At 44.0% G+C, this 13,346-nt stretch overlaps 1 protein-coding gene across 1 annotated transcript in view; it reads right to left on the reverse strand.

Moving 5' to 3' along the window:
- Positions 1-13,346, reverse strand: part of LOC132820335 (sodium- and chloride-dependent neutral and basic amino acid transporter B(0+)-like) — a 104,228-nt gene that overhangs the window by 39,250 nt on the left and 51,632 nt on the right. Inside the window, exons 3-5 of the mRNA XM_060832356.1 lie at positions 7,369-7,536; positions 1,353-1,491; positions 417-549 (exon numbers count right to left, since the gene is read on the reverse strand). Of these exons, the coding sequence (XP_060688339.1) occupies positions 417-549; positions 1,353-1,491; positions 7,369-7,536 (440 nt within the window). The remainder of the gene's footprint in view (positions 1-416; positions 550-1,352; positions 1,492-7,368; positions 7,537-13,346) is intronic.

Consider the following 13,346-nt stretch of genomic DNA (forward strand, 5'->3'; position numbering starts at 1 on the left):
GTCCAGACAAATCTCATTTCACTCAAATAAAATCCTGATCCTATCGTGTTCAATCCTTCCCCATCACCGCCACCACTACCCCCCCCCCCCCGCCCATCCCCCCAACCCCCGATCCTTCCTCAGCCTTCCACAGCAATTGGAAATTCACCCAGAATTCCAGTGTCAGTGAGTGAACCCTTAGAATGAGGGACACATTGCAGGGGTTTGGGGAAGTTGCTGTTCTTTCCCTCAGGAGAACGTTCTTCAGATCTCCCTCAGGCCTGAAGTGTTGATGAATTATGAATCTCCCATTTCCCATAGAGACACTGTTAACATCACCTGGGAGATAAACCAGACACTTCACAAATTATTTATCGTTTCTCGCTTTACTGTTACTTTGTCACGAGTTTTAACTCTATTTATCACCAATCATTTACCTTTCCTGAAGATTTGATTCCTTTTGATAATGCTGCCCCAACTATTAGCCAGGCAAGAAGCAGACAGAGGGCTAAATACCAGATTACCTCCCCAGTCTCATCCATTGAACTGGAACGGCGTAAAACTGCTTTACTACAGAAAATAAGAACAAAAACATGTAGTAAGTTAGGACACTCTTCATTACACACAGATGTTTTTAGACATAGTGCATTAATGTATTTAACAAACAGAGTTGTGTAATATCTAAATTAATTTTTGATTTATAGAAGCTTTGATTCTTGCACTCAGAAATAAATGTGAAGTTTGATATTCTGTATGACATTTTTTTCCTCGTGTGTATTGATATTTTTCAATGTAAAGCTTTGTTCAAACAAGTTGATGAGATTCCCTGCAGCTGATTTGATGTGAAAGAGTTTCTGACAATGTTTCACTGACTGCTTCACAATGCACTGTGAAACCTATCTGGTTTAGTCACTATGTCTTCCAATGAATTCAGCTCCTTCATCTTCCTACACATGGTATCTACCTCCAGACAGTTAATCTAAATCCAGTCCCAGGACTGTGTGTTAAAATAATAACTTATGACAATTAAAAGCAGAGAAATGAACATCAGTCACACATGATTCTAACCATTTCATGTTTAAGCATTCTGGTCATGAATATTATCCTTGAAGAGCAAGAAAACAAAGAAAAGTGTTTTGCTTTCTAAATATTGTCAAAGTTACAATGCTTAGAAACCAGAGGAATATTAAATAGTAAAAGTTTCCTTCCCATGATGCCATTTTGTAACAAGTGTGCAATGTAAATAATACCTCAATCAAAATGAAACAACTTCTCTCTCATTAAACACATATAAACAAACTAACCAACCCAAGAGGAGTTACTGGCCCAGCTGTGTAGGTTATTGGTGCAGCTGTCTGCAGCAAGGTACTTACTCCCAGTATTGCTCACTCAGGCCCTGGTGAGGATTGGAGATTTCTGATCCATTTGGACAAGATCCATTGTTTTCCTGCAGCTGTGTTATATTAACGATTTCAAAATATCCATCAGTCAGAGTGAGATTGCAGAGAGTCTCTGGAAAATATGTTTCAGTATTATACATCAATTTTGCATTCCATTTCAATATAACCAGGGTCACTGTTTCACTCTGACTGAATTAGTTAATCCTTTTGATTACATGGGTAAGGTTATGCATAGATCAGAACACAGAGGTACAGTCCGTGCACTCACTCTCAGCACAGTCCTGCTCTGGTGCTCAATCTGCTTAATCTCTTGTTGGATAAAAGTCTGCATAAAAGTAATTAGAAAACTAAATTAAAATGGTACAGTATATAAAAAGTTACTTCAAAAGTATTCACTAGTAGTTATTGGAGAAGACTTAAAGGATTATAATGGGCTGGATTATCCAGGGAAGGGAGTCTCACATACCTTGCTACACCACTCCTTGTTTTACAAAATGATTGAATGGAGCTCCACAGTTCTGAGCGGTAGATTCAACTCAGGGCTCTCTCAGAAATGGGGAGCCACATTTTCAATCTGACAGTGCTTTCACAGCACAGAGCCTGCCAGGGGAAAGCAAAACCCCTTTTCACAACTGCTGTCTTCTCACATTTTAATGTTCCTGACAGCTGCTGTCAAACAGGAAGTTCATAACATAAATGTGTGTTAGGGTGCAGGGAAGGGAAGGTGCTAAACTGATAGGAAAAGGGTGCCAGCTAAATAGGGTGCATGTAGGTAGGGTGCAGATATGCAAATCGAGAGCTATGTAAAATTCCATGTGGATAGGAGCAGGGTGACAGGTTGCCAGGTGGATAAGGTACCAGCTGAGGAGGTGTAGGGTGCCAAGTGGGTAAGATGTCATGGTGCAGGATACCAATGGAGTTTGCTAAATAGTCCAGTGTTGAGGGCAGCTTGAGGATGATAGGAGAATTTTTGCGGGGAAGGGAGCAGTCTTGTTGGTCGGTTCCAGTAGCAACAACATTGGTGGAGGGGGATGGAGTCCAATGGTAACAGTGAATGGGAGGGTGAGGACAAGTTTCATATCGGCAGAGAACTGGGGGTGATATCACATTTCCAGAGGAAGTTGGGGGCAGGGTGTCACAGCTGTGAAGCTATGTGCAGGGTTTTCAGAGCAGATTGTTAATTATTGATTGTACTGAAGCTTTCTTAGTGAGGTGGAGGATTTTCATAAAGAAGATCTCCTTCTCTAGCTTTGGTTACACACAAAAAGAATGCATTTATATTTACTTTATGATGCATTTAATTTTAAAAGCCTTTCAGCTGATTGGTGACTGAAGCAGGATGCTGTTAAATAAGATAAGAGCACATGGCATTTGGGGCATAGTACTGGCATGGATAGAGGATTGGCTGCCTGGCAGAAGATAGAGAGTGGTGATAAAGGGGCTTTTTTGGGTATTGCAGCCGGTGACTAGTGGAGTTCTGCAGGTATCAGTGTTGGGACCTTCACATTATACATTAACAATCTGGATGAAGGAGCTAAGGGCATTGTTGCTAAGTTTGCAGATGAGACAAGCGAAGTGAAGGGACAGGTAGTGGTGAGGAAGTGAGGAGGTTATAGAAGGCTTACAGAGATTAAGAGAGTGGGCAAAGAAGTGGCAGATGAATACAATGTGGAAAAGTGTGAGGAAGTGCACTTTGGTAGGAAGAATAGAAGCATAGACTATTTTCTAAATGGGGAAAGGCTTCAGAAATCTGAAGTACACATGGTCTTGAGAGTCTTGGTTCAGGATTCCCTTAAGGTTAACATGCAAGTTTCATTGGCAGTTATGAAGGCAAATGCAACTCACTTCAAGAGAGCTAGAACTCAAGAACAGGGATGTACTGTAGAGTCTGTGTAAAGCTTTGGTCAGGCCTCATTTGGAATATTGTGAGCAGTTTTGTGCCCTGTATCTAAGGAAGGATGTGCTGGCATTGGAAGAGATTCAGAGGAGGTTTACAAGAATGATCCTGGGGATGAAGGGCTTATCACATGATGAGCAGTTGAGGACTCTGTGTCTTTCCTTGAGGGTGTATCTCAGTGAAATTTTAAGAATACTGACAGGCCTGGATAGAGTAGATGTGGAGAAGTTGTTTCCATGCATAGGAGAGGCCAGGATCCCAGGGCACAGTCTCAGAGTGGAGGGATAACCCTTTTGAACTGAGGTGAGGAGAAATTTCTTCAGCCAGAGAGTGATGAATCTATGGAACTCATTGCTACAGAGGGCTGTGGAGGCCAAGTCATTGGGTGAATTTAAGGCAGAGATTAAATAGTTCTTAATTGGTAAGGTGATCAAGCATTACAGGGAGAAGGCAGAAGAATGAGTTTGAGAAACATATCAGTGATGATCGAATAGTGGAGCATACCTGATGGGACAATTGGCTTAATTCTGCTTCTATATCTTATGGTCTTATGATCTTACGGACATCAATAATTACTCTGAGCCCAGATGAACCACATTGTTGAATGTACTCTTATCAATTCACTTTCAGAAACTAGCAATGTAAAAATGAAATTTCAAATAACATAAATCTCAAGGATAAGATGAAACAACTGTTTTCAAAAATTACATTGTAATTTTAGCTCAAAAATAACTTCTTCATATCTGAATTATTTTTGGCAAGATGTAACATTCCAAATTCTGTAGTAGAAGATGTAGGAATCAATCGCTACTTGAATGAGTCCTAGCCTATGGAGATAAGGACTTCCATCACTGAATTCTGTGGGTGTATAATGGGAAATCCATGTCTTCTGGGTGTTGATGGATGTCCCTAACTGTATGGTATTAGACAGACAATGATTCTATTCTTTATAAATTAAAAACTAAAAAGATGACTGTGTCACGGATTTTGAAATACTAAATGGAACAAATAACATCAAGAGTCATCGAGTCAGAGAGATGTACAGCACAGGAACAGACCTTTCAGTCCAACTTGTCCATGCTAAAAAACATATCTGAAATTAATCTAGTCCAATTTGCCAACATTTGGCCCGTATCCATCTCAACCCTTCACATTCATATACACATCCAGCTAACTTTTAAATGTTTTAATTGTACCAGCTTCCATCACTTCGTCTGAGGCAGAGAAAAACTGAGTTCTATTCTTCTGGAATATTGGATAATGGAAATGTCCTAAAATTTTGAGAGTTTTTTTTTGGAATAAAGATATGAAGCTCTTCAATGCAAAAATACAGGACTTGGATGATCCCTGACTGCATTGTACACTCTGGGACTGTGGGTGATCCCTGACAGTATTGTACAGACTGGAACTGTGGGTGTATCCCTGACTGTATTGTACACTCTGGGACTGTGGGTGATCCCTGACTATATTGTACAGACTGGGACTGTGGATGATCCCTGGCTGTATAGTACAGACTGGGAATGTGGGTGTATCCCTGACTGTATTGTACAGACTGGGACTGTGGGTGATCTCTGACAGTATTGTACAGACTGGGACTGTGGGTGATCCCTGACTGTATTGTACACTCTGGGACTGTGGGTGATCTCTGACAGTATTGTACACTCTGGGACTGTGGATGATCCCTGACTGTATTGTACACTCTGGGACTGTGAGTGATCCCTGACTGTATTGTACAGACTGGCACTGTGGATGATCCCTGACTGTATTGTACAGACTGGGACTGTGGGTGATCCCTGACTGTATTGTACAGACTGGCACTGTGGATGATCCCTGACAGTATTGTACACTCTGGGACTGTAGGTGATCCCTGACAGTATTGTACACTCTGGGACTGTGGGTGATTCCTGACTGTATTGTACACTCTGGGACTGTGGGTGATCCCTGACAGTATTGTACAGACTGGGACTGTGGGTGTATCCCTGGCTGTATAGTACAGACTGGGAATGTGGGTGTATCCCTGACTGTATTGTACAGACTGGGACTGTGGGTGATCTCTGACAGTATTGTACAGACTGGGACTGTGGGTGATCCCTGACTGTATTGTACACTCTGGGACTGTGGGTGATCTCTGACAGTATTGTACACTCTGGGACTGTGGGTGATCTCTGACAGTATTGTACACTCTGGGACTGTGGATGATCCCTGACTGTATTGTACAGACTGGGACTGTGGATGATCCCTGGCTGTATAGTACAGACTGGGAATGTGGGTGTATCCCTGACTGTATTGTACAGACTGGGACTGTGGGTGATCCCTGACTGTATTGTACAGACTGGCACTGTGGATGATCCCTGACAGTATTGTACACTCTGGGACTGTAGGTGTTCCCTGACTGTACAGACTGGCACTGTGGGTGATCCCTGACAGTATTGTACACTCTGGGACTGTGGGTGATTCCTGACTGTATTGTACAGACTGGGACTGTGAGTGATCCCTGACTGTATTGTACAGACTGGGACTGTGGGTGATCCCTGACTTTATTGTCCAGGCTGGTATTGTGGGTGATCCTTGACTGTATTGTACAGACTGGGACTATGGGTGATCCCTGAGTATATTGTACAGACTGGGACTGTGGATGATCCCTGACTGTATTGTACAGGCTGCGACTGTGGGTGTATCCCTGACTGTATTATACAGGCTGGGACTGTGGGTGATCCCTGACTGTATTGTACGGACTCGGACTGTGGGTGATCCCTGACTGTATTGTACAGACTGGGACTGTAGGTGACCCCTGACCGCATTGTACAGACGAGGACTGTGGGTGTATCCCTGACTGTATTGTACAGACTGGGACTGTGGATGATCTCTGACTGTATTGTACAGACTGGGACTGTAGGTGTATCCCTGACAGTATTGTACAGACTGGGACTGTGGATGATCCCTGACTGTATTGTACAGACTGGGACTGTAGGTGTATCCCTGACTGTATTGTACAGACTAGGACTGTGGGTGATCCCTGGCTGTATTGTACAGACTGCGACTGTGGGTGATCCCTGACTGTATTGTACAGACTGGACTGTGGGTGATCCCTGACTGTATTGTACAGACTGGCACTGTGGATGATCCCTGATAGTATTGTACAGACTGGGACTGTGGTGATCCCTGACTGTATTGTACAGACTGGGACTGTGGATGATCCCTGACTGTATTATACACTCTGGGACTGTGGGTGATCCCTGACAGTATTGTACAGACTGGGACTGTGGGTGACCCCTGTCTGTATTGTACAGACTGGGACTGTGGGTGATTTATCACCATATTGTGCAGACTGTAGTTGATGTCCAGGATCACCCACAGCCCCAGTCTGTACAGTATGGTCAGGGGAACACCCACAATCCCAGTTTATTTAAAAGTAGATTTTCTTTCAAAGCTGAAGTATTTTGTCCTCTGTTTCAGAAATTTCAACTTGACTCACATCAAGATTTCACATTAAGTCTTGTCAATTCACACAACATGAACCTTTGATAGTGGCATGAGACATCCTGAGTTAAATAGTGTTATTGTGGAAGATGAGATGAAATTAAAGAGATGAGACATTTAAATAATTGCAACAAAAACTCTGTGTGTCTTAGAGTCAGACTGTGTAAGAAATATATGTGAGATGATCGATATTTGGAAAAACTCAGAGAAAGAGAATAAGTTAAGAAAATGATAGCTGCAAAAAACACAGTAATAGACAGAGAAGGGAGTCAGTGTGAGACACAATACAGGGATGGAGAGAGATACAAACAATGAACGCAGTCAGAAAGAACACAACACAGACTTATTGACAAGGTGAAAGTAAACGTGAGACATGTGAAAGACTGTTAAATTCTGATGTTTCACTATTTATTTCTGACTGACTGTCCTGCTATTCCAGTGACTCAGTGCCATGATTCCTGCTGCTGCTTTCTATCCGAGTCTTTCTGCTGTATGGCCACAATGAGGATGGTCACTGAAACTATTGTTCATCTCTCTCCCTCACTCAGACTGACAGAATGAACAATGAACAGTCAGTGTGTACACTTTCCCCAGTAGAAGCTAACACTGTACCTTTGGGGGTCCTGCTGCATGTTTCATCTGCTCCCCACCAACTGAAGCAGTCTGCCCATGGTAGGGGTGATTGGAAGGAAGCAAACAGGTAGTATAGACTGTAGCCAACGATGCAGTTGTACAAAATGTTGGACATTGTAATCAGAAGCATCATAGCAATCCCCACACCTGAAAACAGAAGAAAGAACAGGGGAGTCTGGTTTGTGAATTATTGATTTAAAATAATGTATTTGACATGCATTTGGCTGGTCATTCAACCAAATTGGATTTTCTTTCAGTGAGCACAGGACAGAACAGGGAGACTGCCCTGGCTGACCACACCTTTGGGGAAATATCGGTTTTGTTCAATCGATAATGTTGGCTGCTTCAACATTCAGTGTCCAACAGTAAAGATTTCAAAGGCTTTTTGTATTAAACAGGAAATGTTAATTATGTTATAGTTCTTTGTCTAGATTACAAGAATGATGCTCCTTGTCTTCACCTTTATTTGCCCTCTCACTAATTCTTTAGGACACCATTATCATTGTGAGTGGTGATAATCACACATGCCCAGTCTTAGGCCATAAGGTCATAAGATATAGGAGCAGAATTAGGCCATTCATCCCACTGAGTCTGCTCTGCCATTCAGTCATGGCTGATATGTCTTTGAACCTCATTCTCTTGAGTTCTCCCCATAACTCTTGAACCCCTTACCACCAAGAAGCTATCTATCTCTGTCTTGAGTATACTCAATGACTTGGCCTCCACAACCTGCTGCATCAATGAGTTCCACAGTCACCACCCTCTGGCTGTGGACATTCCTCTTAATCTCAGTTCTGATGAGTTGTCCCTTCAGCTTGAGGCTGTTCCCTCATGTCCCAGTCTCTCCTACTAGTGGAAACATCTTCTCCAGGTTTACTCTATTCAGACCATTCATTATTCTGTAAATGTCATTATTCTGTAAATGTCATTATTCTGTAAATCCTCCTCGGCTCCTTTGAGTCCTTAACTGTTCCTCATTTGACAATCCCTTCATCCCTGGGATCATTCTTGTAAACCTCCTCTGGACCCCTCCAAGGTCAGAACATCCTCTCTGAGACATGGGGTCCAAACATTTTCATATATTTCAAATGCCGTCTGACCAGAGCCTTATAGAACCTCAGTAGCACATCTCTGCTCTTATATCCTAACCCTCTTGAAATGAATGTTAACGCTGTATTTGCCTTCCTACCTGCCAACTGAACCTGCATGTTAACTTTAAGGGAATCCTAAACTACCCTTTATGTTTCGGTTTTCCAAAGCCTTTCCCCAATTTGAAAATAGTCTTTGTTTCTATTCTTCTTACCAAATTGCATAACTCTCACAATTTCCCATCCTGTATTCCATCTGCCATTTCTTTGCCCACTCTCCTCACTACTGTAAGTACTTCTGCAGCCTTCCCACTTCCTCAGCCCTCCTGTCCCTCTACCAATCTTTGCGACAACTGCAAACGTAGCAACGATGCCCCCAGTCCCTTTGTCCAGATTGTTAATGTATAATGTTGTGGTCCCAACAGTCCTTGTGGAACTGGTGGATTTATCCCTAATCTCTGCCCTCTGCCAGTCAGCCAATCCTCTATCCATGTCTGGATGGGTTACTGTTTGGAGGGTCAGTGTAGACTTGTTGGGCCAAAGGGCCTATTTCCACACTAATCTAACCATGTCAGGACCTTGCCCCTAACACCACCGGCTCTTATCCCATTTAGCAGCTTCATACATGGCTCCTGATTTTAGGCCTTCTGGAAATTCAAATAGATCACATCCATTGGTTCTCCTTCGTCTAACCTGCTCATTACCACCTTAAAGAATTCTAACAAACTTGTCAGACATGACCTACCCTCGATGAAGCTGTGCTAACTCAGCCCTACTTTACCATGCACTTCCAAACCCTCCACAATCTCATCCTTAATAATGGACTGTAAAATCTTATAAATGATCAAGGTCAGACTAACCGGCTTATAGTTTCCTCCCTTCTGCCTCCATACCTTCCGAAACAGGGATGTTACATTAACCATTTTCCAGTTGTCTGGCAACTTCCTTGACTCCAGTGATTCCTGAATGTTCACCAACAATGCCTGTACAATCTCCTCAGCTATCACCTTCAGGATTCTGGGGTGTAGTCCATCTGACCCAGCTGAATTACTCACCTACAGACCTTGCAGCTTCCCCAGCACCTTCCCCACAGGAATGGCCCCTACACTCACCTCTGCCTCCTGACTCTTGACATCCTGGCACACTAATGGTGCCTTCCACCAGTGAAGACTGATGCAAAGTCCCTATTCACTTTCTTCACCATTTCTTTGTTCCCCATTACTACTTCCCCAGCCTCATTTTCTAATGGTCCAATGTCCACTCTCACCTCTTTCTGACCTTTTATGCATCTAAAGCAACTCTTGCAATCTTCTTTTATATTACAATCTGCTTATCGTCAGATTTCATCTTCTTCCCCCTTATTGCTTTTGTAAGTATCCTCTGCTAGTTTTTAACTGCCTCCAAATTTCCAGACTTCCCACTAATTTTCACCACATTGGATGCTTTTCCTTTTGATTTGATGCTATTCCTGACTTCCCTTGTCTGCCGTGGTTGCCTCATCCTCCCTTTACTATGTTTCTTCTTCCTTGGGATGAATTTCTGTTTTGCCCCTCAAACTACCTCCAGAAACTCCTGCTATTGCTGCTCTACCGTCCTCCCTGTTATGGTCCCCTTCCAATCAACTCAGGTCAGCCCCTCCCTCATGGCTTTCTGGTTGCATTGACTCAATTGTAAAGATCTTACACCAGATTCCTGCTCTTCCATTTCAAACTGAAGGGTGAATTTTATCATATTATGGCCACTGCCCCCGATGGATCATTCACCTTAAGCTCCTTAATCGAGTTTACCTCATTACACAGCACCAAATCCAGAATTGCCTGTCCCCTGGAGGGCTCTATCACAAGTTGCTCGAACAAATCACCTTGTAGACAGTCTGCAAATCCCTTTTTTATTGGATCCCCTACCAACCTGATTTTCCTCGTCCAGTTGTATATTGAAGACTCCCATGATTACTGCAATTGTGCATCATTTTTTACATGCCTTTTCTACCTCCTGATTTATTTTCTGACCCATATCCTGACTGCTGCTGGGAGGCCTGGACATAACTCTCGTCAGGGTCATTTTTGCTCTGCAAACCCTCAATTTTCCAAGATGGCGACAGTGTAGCAGGGCTGCATGCAGACTCTTATCTAGAGCTCATCCACTTCCATCTACGTTTTAAAAATCTTTTAATTTCTGCTCTCTCTTGATTTTTTTTCTTTTCATTTCTCGTTTCTTTGGTGGGTTGGTCAGAGGCAACAAGAGCAGGCTTTACACGGAGTGGTGACAGCCTTCCGGTAATTGGAGGTGGCAGTGATGGTAGCAAGGACATTCCCCTGCTCCTCCAGCAATCGGAGACGGAGGTGATGGACTCTTTAAGGTGCCAGTGCTGGCATATTGGAGGACGGTGGCTGGAGTGGGAATCTTGGCACACCAGCAGACTGGCCTGTCAGTGGAATGAGGCACTCCGGCTCGCAGTAGGCCCAGAGCGGGGACACCTGGTGTCACCAAGGCATCAGCGGAGCAGGAGACTCCTGGCTGGAATCACGGGAGGCCCGGAGTGGGAACTCCTGGTTGTGGGGCCCAACAGTCTACCCAGTATTGGAGGCAGCATTGAAATGGGCCCAGCAGTGATGAGATGGCACCTGAAGAATGGTGACTCCTATAACAGCGGGTCCAGTGCAGACAGCTGCAAGTCAGTGGAGATGGGCGAGTGACACAGTTGTGGCATCTCTCTCCAGTCTCTCTTTGCAAAGGCATATTCCAGCAGGAGATGTGAGACAGTCACAAACTCCCCCTCCTTAAACCGCTTTGTAGGCAACATGCAGTGGCGCAGACAATCCAGGCGTACAAGAAGAATTTCACAGGTACTGCCCTTCTCACCATGAGCCAAGTGATGTCATGGTGCTTGTTTGAAAATTCTGGCGATGAGGCATTCTGCGAAATGACTTTGACAGTCTGCTGACTAACTTGTCCTTTTCCCACAGGGTCTTGAGGATGTTACATACTGACCTCTTCCTAATAGACCTGTGGTGAAAAGTGTTTTGAAATTCTTCACAAAGGACAGGCGATATGGAACAGTCAAATTCCTTGGAGCAGTCTGCAGCAACAAGACCAGTCCCATCCTTCACAACACCAGGGACAAGTAGAACCTCAGTACATAGTCAGATTTAGTGTTTGTGTACTGAGGAGCTACACACAGCTTGATGCAGCCACACACAAAGAAGGACAGGTCATACACAAGAGAAACCAACACTTGTCACAGATGTGGTCACATTGAACCTCATATCATCCGTCATCATTTCCGCCACCTCCAAACGGACCCTACCACCAGGGATATATTTCCCTCCCCCTCCCTATCAGCGTTCCGAAAAGACCACTCCCTCCGTGACTCCCTTGTCAGGTCCACGCCCCCCACCAACCCAACCTCCACTCCCAGTACTTTCCCCTGCAACTGCAAGAATGCAAAACTTGCACCTACACCTCCCCCCTTACTTCCCTTCAAGGCCCCAAGGGATCCTTCCATATCTGCCACAAATTCACCTGCACCTCCACACACATCATTTGCTGCATCCGCTGCACCTGATGTGGCCTCCTCTATATTGGGGAGACAGGCCGCTACTTGCGGAACATTTCAGAGAACACCTCTGGGACACCCGGACCAACCAATCCAACCACCCCGTGGCTCAACACTTCATCTCCCCCTCCCACTCCGCCAAGGACATGCAGGTCCTTGGACTCCTCCATCAACCGACCATAGCAACACGATGGCTGGAGGAAGAGTGCCTCATCTTCTGCCTAGGGACCCTCCAACCATAAGGGATGAACTCAGACTTCTCCAGTTTCCTCATTTCCCTCCCCCACCTTGTCTCAGTCCCAACCCTCGAACTCAGCCACCTTCCTAACCTGCAATCTTCTTCCTGACCTCTCCGCCACAACCCCACTCCAACCTATCACCCTCACCTTAACCTCCTTCCATCTATCGCACTTCCAACACCCCTCCCCAAGTCCCTCCTCCCTACCTTTTATCTTAGCCTGCTTGGCACACTCTTCTCATTCCTGAAGAAGGGCTCATGCTCGAAACGTCGATTCTCCTGCTCCTTGGATGCAGCCTGACCTGCTGCGCTTTTCCAGCAATACATTTTCAGCTCCTCAGTAGGGTCCATCAACTCCAATTTCAGGCAGTTACAAGATATTGCCTAGCCCTGCATCTCGATTTTATTTAAAAAGTTCTTAATTTGATTTTTTTCAAAAAATTCCAACTGATCTTTTAATTTGTAACCTTAAATATTTCCCTTATTTACCTTCAACCTGAAAGTAGCCAATAACAGTCATGTTAGTAGCTATTATCAACCAATGAACTTATGCCTTACCAATGATGTCACTCTGCTGTGTTAGGTCCCGAATCCTGGGTTTCAATTCATCATTTTTATAAAAAAACCTGACAAACTATGAGCCAAAACCAATAGACAGCATGTACCACATCTAATAACGTGTATGGCAGATCAGAGTGCAACATTACTTCACAAGCTAGGCTTTAACCTTTGTCAGATAAGGGAGGTTTATTATTATTTATTAAATCAACACTATTACTTTTCCGAAATTTGCTGTGACTGTATCGATAAAATAAACATTCACCTTGTAACATAGGCACAGCCCTCCACACTGCAACAGGCCCAAGGCTGGCAAACTGACCAAAGGAACACTCAGAAAAACAATGGTATCCCAACAAGGGCCAGCATGACAGAATAGGGAATAAGGAATGCACCTGGAAAATAGCGGAAAGGACTTCAATTTTCAAGTGAAACTCCATGCTTACACTGTGTGGGGTGGATTAAAATTTACCCTGAAATCTCTACGAATGTCCAAATTCCGTTTTATGAATTTCAC

Source organism: Hemiscyllium ocellatum, chromosome 11 (genome assembly GCF_020745735.1).
Source record: "Hemiscyllium ocellatum isolate sHemOce1 chromosome 11, sHemOce1.pat.X.cur, whole genome shotgun sequence".
Lineage (NCBI taxonomy): Eukaryota > Metazoa > Chordata > Chondrichthyes > Orectolobiformes > Hemiscylliidae > Hemiscyllium > Hemiscyllium ocellatum.